This window comes from Podarcis cretensis (assembly GCF_951804945.1).
Source record: "Podarcis cretensis genome assembly, chromosome: 12".
In the NCBI taxonomy this organism is placed as follows: domain Eukaryota; kingdom Metazoa; phylum Chordata; class Lepidosauria; order Squamata; family Lacertidae; genus Podarcis; species Podarcis cretensis.
The window spans coordinates 27,808,825-27,821,935 of record NC_137181.1 but is presented as its reverse complement, the minus strand read 5'-3'; the positions used below and the strand labels follow the sequence as shown (position 1 = coordinate 27,821,935).

The 13,111-nt window shown below is 41.4% G+C and overlaps 2 protein-coding genes across 3 annotated transcripts; one reads left to right on the top strand and one right to left on the bottom strand.

The window, feature by feature from the left end:
• The first annotated feature begins 468 nt into the window (after positions 1 to 468).
• Positions 469 to 7,907, top strand: CLXN (calaxin). The gene is made up of 6 exons (XM_079948475.1): positions 469 to 641; positions 1,913 to 2,068; positions 3,656 to 3,760; positions 5,280 to 5,431; positions 5,882 to 5,986; positions 7,557 to 7,907. The coding sequence occupies exons 1-6, from the start codon at positions 584 to 586 to the stop codon at positions 7,605 to 7,607; spliced, it is 627 nt and encodes a 208-aa protein (XP_079804601.1). The 5' UTR covers positions 469 to 583; the 3' UTR covers positions 7,608 to 7,907.
• On the bottom strand, positions 7,846 to 13,072 carry RBM48 (RNA binding motif protein 48). 2 transcript variants are annotated; one of them, XM_079948456.1, is made up of 5 exons: positions 12,911 to 13,072; positions 10,459 to 10,649; positions 10,104 to 10,249; positions 8,550 to 9,097; positions 7,846 to 8,046 (listed from the first exon to the last, which is right to left on the bottom strand). In XM_079948456.1, the coding sequence occupies exons 1-5, from the start codon at positions 13,034 to 13,036 to the stop codon at positions 7,942 to 7,944; spliced, it is 1,116 nt and encodes a 371-aa protein (XP_079804582.1). In that variant the 5' UTR covers positions 13,037 to 13,072; the 3' UTR covers positions 7,846 to 7,941. The 2 variants fall into 2 exon arrangements, with proteins under 2 accessions (XP_079804582.1, XP_079804583.1); XM_079948457.1 differs by having other exon boundaries at positions 10,459 to 10,606; positions 12,911 to 13,071.
• Between the last annotated feature and the right edge of the window lie 39 nt (positions 13,073 to 13,111).

Sequence of the window (13,111 nt, the reverse complement as noted above, 5' to 3'; positions counted from 1 at the left end):
GGACCTAGGGATCCCTGCACATGAAAGCATCATTGAAACATGTAGCATTTTGTCAGCAGCCAAGTAGAAAGAATGGTGGGAGGAGCTGGCTCCAAGGACAAAGAAGTTATTTGCTCTCTTTTTTGTCTTAATTACAGCTTAATCCTAGCCCCATACAAATCAGTGGGGCGGGTAACGAGGGTCTGGGGCGGGGATGTCGGTCTGGCGCTATATATGCCGTCCCATATATTCTCCCTCCTCCAGTTTCTTTTATTCAGTGTCCATGGTCCCCACGGTAACCAAACCGGGCAAGCAGCCCGCCTTCCGCCCTGAGTTTCCTTCCCTCGGGCTATTCCTCCTTGGTTCACTTCGGACCCTAAAAACGCCATAAACAAAGAGCAGAGTGACAGGGAAGGGCGAGCCCCAGGGCGGCAAACGTTGCCAGCCTAAAGAGCCTTAAAAGGGTCTGGCAAAGAGGGTCGGGAGCGCCCGCCGCCTTCCATTGCGCCTCCCGCGTCGGGAGCGGCCGGCCGGGCGGAGCCTCAGTTGCCACGGCCACCGCTTGGCGACTTGTGGCGTCCGCGGTCGCCCGAGGAGACCCGAGATGAACAGGAAGAAGCAGCAGAAGCTCGCCGAGTCTCTGTGCAGAACCGCGAGGCACTGTGAGTGGCAGGCGGGCCTTCCCTTCCCCACTCCCGCCAAAAAAATAATTAAAAAAATGGCTGTCCTCGCAACATTTGCCCTTACGCTTTTTTCACGCGGTCAGTCGTTCAGGCGTCGGAGCGAGACCACCAGGGAGCCCCGGGTTGACACGCGTGTTCGTGGGTGCGCCCTGTGAGGTAGCTCGCATGACCTAACCTACCCCACAGGGGTGTTGTTGAGCGGATAAAGCAGGGCCCCGCTGACCTCCACAGAGGAAGGCAGCGTAGAAATGCAATAATGAAAGCATACACGGGGCGCCCAAGGTCCACACATATTTTTAGCAGCGTATGATATGGCCCTCAACATTGGCTGGGAACCCAGTTTCAGCAACTCCTGAGAAAGGCAGCAACCCCAAAATTTCTTTTTCAGGTTGCAATTCTACCTTGGGTGTTTTCCCCATTGATAACTTCTTAGTAGACATGCACAGGATTCCACCATCGAGCTAGAAATCCAGTGTATTCCTTTGGTTGCTCAGAGGAGCCCATGTTTTCCAGTGCCCATTGTGTGCTGTTCTTTTTAATTTGTCGCCATATCAACATGGGTCTCCTCCCAGGTGAATGTGCTCTCTTGCTTTTTGAGGTGCGTTCGGTGACAACACAGTGCCCTGTAGGCAGAATGTCTTGTCTTGCAAGGTTAGATCCTATTTCTCTTTCAGCTCAATTCCCCTGGTGTCTGAAGCCTTTTCTTTTTAAACAAGCTTTCGGTTTTATGGCTTTTTTATCTTTTGGCTCTGAGATCCCTATTTTTAACCCCTATTTTTAATGCTGTTTTTCCCCCTCTTAGATTGTGTTTGGCATATATTTAGTGTTTTAAGAGGTATTGTGGGGTTTTTGTTATGCTTTGTTAGCTGCTTTCAATATCTCCTTTGGGAGGGAAAGGGGGGTAGAATTGTTTTTGTGTGTGTATAAAAAAATATTTGTCTGCCACATTGCAGCTACCCAAGAGATGTAACTAAATTTCAAAACCATATTAAAGACCAGGTTGTGACTGAACCCATTTCAATAAATGTACTGTTGTTATGAAGATATACAGCACAATCCTAGACATGCCTACTCAGAAAGATCTGCAATGTCAAAGAGGCCTGAGCCAATAAAAAGGTCTGTATCTGATGCCAAAAGGATTCTACCCTAGACAAGACTTCCTGGGGAAAGCATACCAGAACATAAATATTGTGGAGATTTTTCATTTTTTACCACTCACTTATTGCCATAACTTCTATTTTATTTCAAAGTCAATAAATTTGAAGTGGAATGTCTCATAAAGCTTTTCAACAACTTGGGGGTGGAACCCAGTGACCGGCATGCTGCTGTTGGTTTGGATCGTAACTCATTTCGAAATATCCTGCATGTCACATTTGGTATGACAGATGACATGATTATGGACAGAGGTGAGATTACATAAATTCTTGCAAAATTGTGATATATGTAAAACATCTATTAAAATAGCATCTTGCATAGTTTTGAAAACATTTCTATTCCAGTACCCTATAGTTATTCACAACATCGATAGGACACATGATAATAATTGTTCTGATATTACATTAAATGCTTTACTGTTTGTTACTAATAACAGCCCATGAATACGCATGAGTAATAGGTAGGTACTGGGAGTACTGTTTGTGTTTGCCATTTATAATGTGGTTTTTGAGCAACTGAAAAATGGCACCAATACAAGTATTGCTATACAAGTTGCTATGTAGCTCAGGGACCGCCATCCTTTTTGGGACAGTGGGGGAACATTTGGGAGTCTGAGAAGCTATTGTGGGCACAACATACACTGCAGTCATTGATGCACACATGCTTCACATTCACTGCAATTGTGCATGCTTGCATGCTCCACTGCCACTCGCATGCACATTCCCCACCCCCACAACAATTAGGATTACAAAGAATATTCTAACTTATTTTGAGTCTAGTTTGACGAGGAGGGAAGAGAGGAGTTGATCTTTCTGGACAGTGTCTCTCCCGTAATGGTCTCTATAGCCACAGCGGGCACTGTAACCTTCCAACAGTTTGACTTTACCTCCAAAGGCACATTCCTCCATTGCATCCTGAGACAGATGGTTGCCAGCAGCATAAGGCATTTATACCCTGCCCTTTAGCCAACAAAACCATAAGAGCTATTTAAAAGAAATTGGTACTAAGCCAAACCTCACAATTCAAAAAGATATGGCACACAAAGAAAAAGAAATGGAAGGATGGAAATGCAAGCTCAAGAACAATTGCTTCAAGTTATAGTTCTTAACTGTTTCTCCAAACATTAACTTGCAATAATTCAGCTTTTTCTAGTTTGCTAAAAATGTCTGTTCAGAGTAGCAATCTTCCCCCAATATCAGTTTATTGGCATAGAATGGTGAAGACATTTGCATTAGACACATAACTCATTTTGAGCAGTAGTCAGTGTTTGTCTAAGTCCTTGCTCTGTGCAGCATTGTGTAGCATGACAAGTACATTTCTGTTGCTCTAATGAGGCAATTTAGATGAGTAGCAGTTAAAGTGTAAAGTACACTACATCTGTTAAAATGTCATCAGAAGCTATGGTTACTAAATTACATAACTGTGTTTTTAAAACTCCCACTTGGTGACACAGAATTGTTCCAGCATTACGACTTGGATCCAAATGCTACTTTAGGTTTACAAAGAGGTCACGGGCCCTGTAGGATTTGTTTTTCTTTTGAACGAAAGACCCCCTCCCCTCCTCTGTATGCCACATCAGAAGCTGCTTTTGAAAAACCTCTCCCTTTCAAATACAAGTAGCTATATGAAAGGCGAAGCTGTTTTTTTGAGAGCTACAAATCTAAAGTTCCTCTGGGTCCAAAGAACTTGTGGATGAAGAATTGTTTTGAAATTTCTAAAGGAATTCTTGTGTATTTGAACCATATAGTTTGTAAGACACAAATACATTGGGTGAGCGATTACTTTGCTGCAAATAATTTACAGTATTTTGAAATATACCATAACTTTTCTTCTTTCAGTGTTCCGTGCTTTTGATAAAGACAATGACAGCTGTGTCAGTGTAACAGAATGGGTAGAAGGTTTATCAATATTTCTTCGGGGGACACTGGAGGAAAAAATAAAATGTAAGGTTTCCGTACCATTAGCAGGTTTTTACGCTAGTCTTAAAATCTAAGACAGTTTAAATGACAAGTGTATTGCTAAAGTATGCGAGCGATTTACTTTTAAAATTAGGAATGTTTCATCACTTATTTTACTACATTTTTATCCTCCCTTTCTTTAAAGTGCTCAGGTGGCATATGTGGTTCATCAGTCTTGTGCTTTTACTGTTGAAAACCCTGTAAGTAGATGAGGCCAAATTAAACTTAGGACAGGCCCTAAGTTTAATTTAGTTTATATGATGATCCATTTTCCAGCTGTGAACCAACATTGCTTCACAATGTTGTTATTTGCATCATAACAATTTTTCAAGAGAACACAGTACAACAAAACAATAAGAATCAATCCTTTAAATCAATGGGGGGAAATATTGAGACATTTTGTTTTTGAATAGAGAATTGAACCCATATCTTCTCTGTTTAATTCCTACACTACAAAATTCCCTGACTGTGAACCCAGATCTTATGAACCATCCTAGTTTGTAGTTTAGATCCTTTAGATAAGAATGAGAAGGCCTCTCTTATAGCCACTCCTTCTGCAACTGTTTTTACAAAATACTTGCTGTCATGTATTCTATCACAAACTACACTGCCTGCACTACTATAGAGTATATATCATTTTGGGAATGGCCAGTCTACCGTAATACTGAGTTTGTTTTCAAAGAATTTGCTTTCCAAAATCTGGTATTGTGTCTGAATATATAAGGCACATAGATAAAATGTTTCCTGTTATCAGTCTTAGGATTCACTTCATATTCACACACACACATATATTTCACAAAAGGTAGGTGGTCCTGCAGGAAATGAAAAAGAAAAGTAAATGTATGAATAAACAGGAAGTAAGTGTCTAGCTTGGGAGTGTATAGAGTTAGGTTGATTTAAAGCCAATATAGGGTTAGGGTTAGGGTTATGATAGTAAAGGTAAAGGTACCCCTGCCCGTACGGGCCAGTCTTGACAGACTCTGGGGTTGTGCGCCCATCTCACTTAAGAGGCCAGGGGCCAGCGCTGTCCGGAGACACTTCCGGGTCACGTGGCCAGCGTGACATCGCTGCTCTGGCGAGCCAGAGCCGCACACAGAAACGCCGTTTACCTTCCCGCTGGTAAGCGGTCCCTATTTATCTACTTGCACCCGGAGGTGCTTTCGAACTGCTAGGTTGGCAGGCGCTGGGACCGAGCAGCGGGAGCGCACTCCGCCGCAAGGATTCGAACCGCCGACCTTTCGAACGGCAAGTCCTAGGCGCTGAGGCTTTAACCCACAGCGCCACCTGCGTCCCCTAGGGTTATGATATTTGACTATAAATATGCAGCATCTTATTTGGGGGAGGGGGAATTCCACAAAATGTTTAAAAATTGGCTTCAACAGAGCAGTTCTTGGTTTACTTACTTTATATATAATTTAGTATCAGCTAAGCTCTCTCATTATGTAAAAGTGCTTTATTTGATATGTATGCCTGCTTTACATTAAATCATTTGTCCTTTCCAAAGATTGTTTTGAGGTCTATGACATGAACAGTGATGGATATATTTCACGGGAGGAAATGTTTCATATGCTGAAGAACAGCCTGCTAAAGCAGCCATCGGAAGAAGATCCTGATGAAGGAATTAAAGATTTAGTAGAAATAACTTTGAAGAAAATGGCAAGTATTGTAATGTAAATATATAGTTTCTCATGCTTTTGTAGCTTTTGTGCTTGTATCTATAATGTGCTCATATGAACTATTGGTTTATGGTAAGAGAAGCTCTGCACCCACATTTTTACAGACGAAAAAGAAGCACAAATTGATTCAATCTCTCCAAGAATACCTAAAAAGATAATTCAGCAGACCATCTCCTGAGTATACTAACTGGCAATACCAGGTTAAAGTGCTTGCAAGAATAGGAGCAAAGTACTTCTAAAGGCATCAGCAAGGCAGGGAAACATATACAATAGTAGCCAAAAGCATTTCATTATACTATGCTAGCAAGCTGACAGTTCATTTGTATCTCTACTCAAAGTAAGCCCATTGGGTTCAATGAGGCTTACTCTCAGTTAAATGTATGTGCATCCTAAATGCAACTGAATTAACTAAAAATACCTGCTTTTGCAGGACTATGACCATGACGGCAAACTCTCTTATGCGGATTTCGAAAACGCTGTGAGAGATGAAAACCTCCTTTTGGAAGCATTTGGACCATGCTTACCTGATATAAAGGTATTTATGAAATCTATAAATGCCAGAGTTGATACAATCAGAGGCAGGTGAAGTTTGTGGGCTGCCTAGTCATGTTGTTACGGATACTTTTCAGCTTGTGCAATATGCTGATACAATCTGCTTGGAGAAACTGTTTATTAGGCATTTGCTTGATTGTTGCCTTTCCTGGTTATTGAAATCCGCCAGACATGCACTGGGTTTGTAGAGGTAGTGAATATCTCCTTGAGATGATTTGGTTCCTGCTGCCCTTGAAGACACACTAGTAGGATCCCCTTTTAAATAGCCAATTTTCTTGGGAGAACTACCACCTTGTTTTAAATATTCTATTCTTGGGCAAGGTGGTGGTGCATATGACAGCTGGACAACTCCAGGCAGTATTGGATAACGCTGGTTATTTAGATCCATTCCAAATAGTTTTTCTTCCTGGTTTTGGGAAGAACAGCCTTCGTTCTTCTGAATATAGGGGGGAGGGGGGGGACACAGCTTTATCAGTTCTCTGCAACCTCAGAGGCTTGCAATATCATAAACCACAGTGTCATTCTGGGTGGTTTGGCTGACCAGGTTTGACATAGGTGGAATGTAGCTGTGGTGACAATGATTCTCAGAGGCGTTGAGGGTGGGACGCTAACCACCATGGATGGAAATCTACAAATAGTTCTTGATAGGGTTGCACTCCCCCCAAAGAACCAAGTTTGCAGTTTGGGACTACTGCTGACCTCTGGGCAAAGTGATTCAAAAGAAACACAAATACCTCCAATTTCCCGCCCAAAATACCACACTGTACTTAGATAAAAATAAATGCTGTCCCAGAGGAAGTTGTATGGAGCCTGAAGAACATGTTCATATTTCTACAAACTGTTAAACAGTTTGCAAACACTGTTAACGCCTTTCTATTTAGGTGCCTTGGGAGTCATACTTGGCCATGGCATAGAGCTACATTTCAAAATACAATATATATATATATATTTTTTAAGTGTGAAAAATCAGGATAGAAAGAAGTTTGGTATGGGTGTTTTGAGAAACACAAGCCCAGAAACTCCCAAGTACAGTCATGCCTCTTGTTACGTTTGGTTCAGGTTACATCTTTTCACGTTGCGTCCCACAATGACCCAGAAGTAATGGAATGGGTTACTTCCGGGTTTCGCCGCTCGAAACATGTGCAGACGCTCAAAATGCCGTCACGCACATGCGCAGAAGCAGCAAATCGCGACCCGCAGACATGGGTTGCGTTCTGCTCATGTTGCGAACGGGGCTCCAGAACAGATCCCATTTGCAACCAGAGGTACCACTGTAATACGAAAAAACTGTTTTTTTTAAACTGATGGGAGCCTCGAGAACAAGTTGTGATACGACATGGGAGTTTGCTGTTCACATTGGAAGGAGCAGAAATCCCACTGGGGCATGCACAATAAATGCATAATAAAGATTCCTTGATATAAGAGGAAAGTATTAAAAAATTACTGTTAAAGTATAGTGTTAATGATTTAAGCTTCAGAGGTATTTTATATTGTATAAGACTAATCATATATTAAATACTTATTTTAAAAAACATTCTCATTTTACTTTACAGTGTAGAATGGCCTTTGAATCACAAGCATTCCAAGATAGTCCCGATCTGTAGCTCTACATATGACTTATACTATGTGAATGTCCTTGAAAAGGAGACCATTAATCTTTTTAAGTAAAGGCAAGTCAGAAATATTTCTCTCTATACCTTTTCCTCTATTTTCATAATGCCTTCATTTCAATATACTTGCTAGAAAAACCACTAAGACATTAATGCAAAATATTTTGATGTGTCTACACTCGTGTGAAGCAATACATTCATAAGGACTACAAAAACAATGGAACAACGTACATTTTAGTTGAATTTCAGCATAATTGCTAAGTTTATTAAATAAAATGTACAAAAATACTTTAATTCTGCCAGATCAAGCCATACTTTCTAGTAAGAACTATATTCGTCTTCTTTGCTTTAATGTTGGCTTTGCTTGACTATTCACTAATATTCCACCAGGTAGATCTGGAGTTTGAACTGGAGTCTGAACAGGAACCACAACCTAATATGGAAAGAAGAAACCAAACTTAGTACATTTTAACTATTCATTAAACAGTTACTCTAGCTAGATCTTTCAGACAGTTAACTGAACTAGCTGTACAGCAGGGAGTCAAATAAGCAAATTTTCTAATGACTTGCAGCTATTTCTCGATTTACATTTCACCCTACAAATTGTGTCACTAATTATTTTTAGAACCAAAATACAGAAGGTCCCCTAGGATACGAAGAAACATTGTTTTTGCTAATAATTTTTAGACCAATCTACAGCCATAAACACAAATAGTCAACTTTACAAACCTTCCCTTAAGCTGCACGGTATTAACATTTAAATGAAAGTTCTCTAATGCAAGAAGAATATGAGGCACCTTTGTCCTTCATTCCTCTCCCATGTAGCTATGCTTAAGAAATCAACATAAGACATAGAAGAGCAGCTTATCACCTTAAATAAACAACTACTATCCAATTTCAGAACTACAGACCACATATTTCGAAAATATAGCATACCTCCTTTAGTTTATTACGAATCAAGTTTGCTGAGGTGTTCAATGACTCATCCTCCATGTCTATTTTAGGTGTTTCTGGTAACCTTGGACCAATAATTATTTCTTCACTATTAATGTCTTTTCCAAAAAGGGCAAGTTTGTTGTCTTCATCTCGTCTCCTCTTTCGTTCCTGCAGCTGAGTTGTTCGAGGCATAAATCTGCCAAGTCCATTAGTACAAGGAACCTTTCTTTGCGGGTTGCAGTGGGTTAATGTATTGTGAACTCCTTGCTGCAAGCCCTGAGCCATTAGCGTCCTCTGGCCTGAACACTCAGCCGCTTCAGCACAGTCACTAACATTCCGAGGTGCTGCTAACATACTCTGACATTGCTGTCCTAAAGGAGATGCTACACTTCTCAGTGGCAATTCATAGTAGGATGATTGCTGAGGATCACCAAGATATACAGATTGATTCCAGTTACTAGTGGCTGCCTGAGATGTACAAGATCCAGAAGCATCTAGCTGCACAGCCTTCTGAAAACTTGTACTGGAATTCTTTACCTGCAGTTGATCTTAAACATAAAAAACAAGCCATTAACATTTTGAATACCTAATATATTTACACAAAAATACTTTTGAGTACAACTGTGCTACAATGGAATAATTTGACTTTAATACTGACATTTGTATTAGAATCATAAGAGTTGGAAGGGTTCCCAAGGGTCATTTAGTTAAACCCTCTGCAATGCAGAAATCCTGCTCACAGCGACCCTGGATGGGCTCAAACCACCAACCTTCTGGTTAACAGCCAGATGCACTGACCTGTTGTGCCACTGGAGGCACAATTCCATGTTCATATTTTAGAGAGGACAAGTACTAGTTTTTACTACTATGCTAATTCTCAAAAAAATTCATCGGTAAAATTGAACTGTTCCTCCCAAAGTAGAGGTGTCGCCACAAACACCCCAAGGAGAAAAACTGTTTAAACTCTCAAACCTATTGTGGACTTAATCCTGCTTGTGGGGGAAGAGGCATGTGGCACCAATTTACAGTTCAAAAAAGTTCATGTTAAATGCAAAGGTGTGTTAAATATCACATTAGTTTGGCCCTGAGTTTACCCTGGAACAAATCGCAATGAAAGAGCCAGGTTTGTTTTATAAAGTTGGTGCTTGCCACCCTACACTCTTTAGGAGGAAGAGTAGGATATAAATTAAATCGTAATAATGGCTAAGTACAAGAGAGTCAAAACATTTTTCTACTAGACTAAGTAGCCAGTGGATAGGGTTTCCTTCATATTTTATATATGACAATTGAGCAATAGTTCTGTCAGACTGGTAGCTAGTATGCTTGTAGTCTAACAGCTTTATACATCTGTTAAAGGCATAGGATTGTTTTAATAAACTATTATTCAAATTGCATCCTGCATATATCTCTGGCACTGGTTATGTTGTTTGCCTCTACTCTTTCCTTGTAACACAGCCTACTGTGGTGGATGTGGAGTAATAGAGAATGAATTCAATTTAACTAAGCATACAAACCCAAGACATTTAATTTTGAGAGAAGTATACAGACACAAACCTTTACTACTAGTTGCTTTTGCTATATACTTCCTCCTGTCTTGTAGTTTCTCTCTTGTCTCCTGTAGAGTCTCAAATTCTGGAGCATAGCACACATGCAGCAAACTGCCAAAGAAACTCCGTTCATCCAGTTTTCTTTTGGCTATCCTAACAAAGATGAAAGTTAAGTCAAACATTAAACACTATCCAGTTACAGCAGCAAACATTTTAAAGTCTGTTTGATCCTAAAATGAAGTTCAGTTATGGCATCACAAAAATCCATTTAACTTACACACAAATATTACTTAACAAAAAAGTCAACACTGAGTTACTATGGGTCGTGGGGGAAAGGAAGATGGGCTATTTTTGAAAAATACCTTGCACTCTGTATTTTTTGGAACTTGATCAGGTAAACTTCTGTAAACTCTTCTGCTGGATAGCCATCTAGTGGGTTATATTCTTCAATGGTTCCATACAATGCAAATTGCTCAACTAATTCCTTCATAACACCCAGGGCAGGCACACCTTGTATTAACAAATATCGAGATTCTAAGTTGATGGTGTAAACCTGAAAAACCATAGCCACATTAATACTTTTTGTATCAGTTACAATCTCAAGTACTTGCTTGTTAAAATATGCTTTTTAAGTGTTATACTATTCTGAACTCAATCATCCATAGACAGCTCTAATGTAAAGCAACTCAATTAGTATGAGCACTATACAGGAGAAGCAGAGCGTGTTCATTTAATACTGGTTGCCAACTGTGACCAAGATATTAAGAACAAGTCTCATTTTTTTTACTACAATTTACTACCCTAAACTGGTTATATAACATTTGAACAAATGTTAGTTATTGGTCAGTATACAAATGATGTAAATAAATAGGTATTTTAATAAATTAATTACTTGGTAAGTACCCTTAGGATAGCCCTTGTTCACCCAAAAATTGAAAATATTTCACCAACTACAGAATTACAAAGGTCATGGTGGTTATATGTCACCTTATAGATCATATGTGCTGCTTTTGGACTTCCCATAGGCATAATTGGTTGGCAACTGTGGGGAGCAGCCAGGATGCTGAACTATTTAGGATTTGGCTAATCTGTGGGTGGTGCTGTGGTCTAATCCACTGAGCCTAGGGCTTGCCGATTGGAAGGTCGGCGCTTTGAATCCCCGCAATGGGGTGAGCTCCCGTTGCTCGGTCCCAGCTCCTGTCAACCTAGCAGTTCAAAAGCATGCCAAAGTTCAAGAGATAAATAGGTACCGCTCCGGCAGGAAGGTAAATGGCGTTTCCGTGCGCTGCTCTGGCTTCGCCAGAAGCGGCTTAGTCATGCTGGCCACATGACCCGGAAAAACTCTGCGGACAAACGTCAGCTCTCTCGGCCAGTAAAGCGAGATGAGAGCTGCAACCCCAGAGTCGTTCGCGACTGGACTTAACTGTCAGGTGTCCTTTACCTTTAATCCAGTAGGGCACTTATGTTCTTCTAACTTTTGTGCATGTGTGTGGCATTTTTTGCAACACCCCTGAAGCAAGTTACAGTGGGGGAATGTCAATGGATATCTGATGCAGAGATTCTTGAAAAGAATGCTGTACCTTTTTCTGATCCAAGATAATACTTACTTTCTTAAGCAAGAATGCATAATCAGGATAATTTAGTTATGTCTTACAGTTGAGAGTTCCTAGAATACTAGGAAAATGTAACACTGAAGTGAGCTTACATCCAACCCTCAGCCTAAAAGTACTGTGCAATAAAACATCTCAACAAATATATGCCAATCCTAAAATGCCCCTCAGTTTGGAGGACTGCATTTGCTACAGTTTATTCATCATATACAGATATAGAATGATCTATGTAGGGAGAAACAGCATCAGCTATACTTGAATTTAGATTTGACAATTGAAGAAAATAATCCTATCAGTACACAATTGCTTATAAAGAAAGACAGCCAAACTGCAAGTAACAAATCGCTCTTCTGGCAAAGAAGTATTTTCATAAAGCAAACTATTTGCTATACACTAAGAATTCCAAAGTAGGGGCTACTACAGAAGGTGGCCAACCACCAGCACAATCTATATCTATGGGAGCTGGAATTACCCCCTAATTCCCTTGAAAAGGAACAGACAATTTCACAGAAAACAGCTGTATGGGTGTCTTCTTCATAGCCATGAAAGCTAAATGGAGCCTCCACACTCAGAGGCAGCACTGTATATCAATAAGCACTCTGGTCAGTGACCGAAATAAATCGTGTCATTCGATTGTATATCAATAAACAGCAGTCACTGGAAAAGGAAAAGCTACATGCCTTTCTCACGGCTCTCATGAGCATTCGGCTGGACATTAGGAGAAACATACAAAAATAACAAGAGCCTGCTGGATCTGGCCAGCGGCCCATCTGGTCCAGCAACCTGTTCAGTTGACCAACCAGATGCCTGTGAGAAACCCACACGCAGGATTCGATCACAAAGAGCACTCGTCCCCTCCTGTGGCTTCCAGCAACTGGTATTCAGAAGCATTACTGCTTTCAACAAGATGCTGAAGGGAATTCGGTCTCATTCGGCACGCCATTTCCTCCTGTCAACGTGGTTCGTTGACATTCTCTCTCAGGATCCATCCCTTGCTTTATTTGCGGTGTCAACCCAACGCACACACCCCCCCCTAGATCGCCTGCAGCCGTTTAGAGATCTCCCACTGTTTCCAACTGATTTTTGTCGGTCGTTTGTGTTAGCATACCGCCTTCCAGAGGGAAGATGCGAGAAGACAAGGGGGAGGGAGATGCGCAAACACACGCAGGCAGGCGGGCCCAAGTCCTCCCCGCCCCCGCTTTACCTTCACCGCGCGTGGCCTGCGCCCCTCGCGATATTTGGCGCGCGAGGCACAGATCGATTGCTGCGCGTGGTGCTGATAGACGCCGCCGACTTCGCCTCCGCCGCTCTGGTCACCGGCCGCCGCCATCTTCCCGTCACCCGCCTCGCCCTCCCTCCCCTGTCGCACAATCCAAACGCCACTCATCTTCCTCCCGCCCCCTCC

Excerpts from the sequence above, each read along its gene's own strand:
- CLXN (XM_079948475.1), top strand. The coding sequence starts at position 584 with ATGAACAGGAAGAAGCAGCAGAAGCTCGCCGAGTCTCTGTGCAGAACC. Across the intron at positions 5,432-5,881 it reads AAATAACTTTGAAGAAAATG|GACTATGACCATGACGGCAA; the intron begins GCAAGTATTGTA and ends CTGCTTTTGCAG. Across the intron at positions 5,987-7,556 it reads CATGCTTACCTGATATAAAG|TGTAGAATGGCCTTTGAATC; the intron begins GTATTTATGAAA and ends TTTACTTTACAG.
- RBM48 (XM_079948456.1), bottom strand. The coding sequence starts at position 13,036 with ATGGCGGCGGCCGGTGACCAGAGCGGCGGAGGCGAAGTCGGCGGCGTC. Across the intron at positions 10,650-12,910 it reads GCAGGCCACGCGCGGTGAAG|GTTTACACCATCAACTTAGA; the intron begins GTAAAGCGGGGG and ends ATGGTTTTTCAG. Across the intron at positions 9,098-10,103 it reads AAAAGCAACTAGTAGTAAAG|ATCAACTGCAGGTAAAGAAT; the intron begins GTTTGTGTCTGT and ends TTTATGTTTAAG.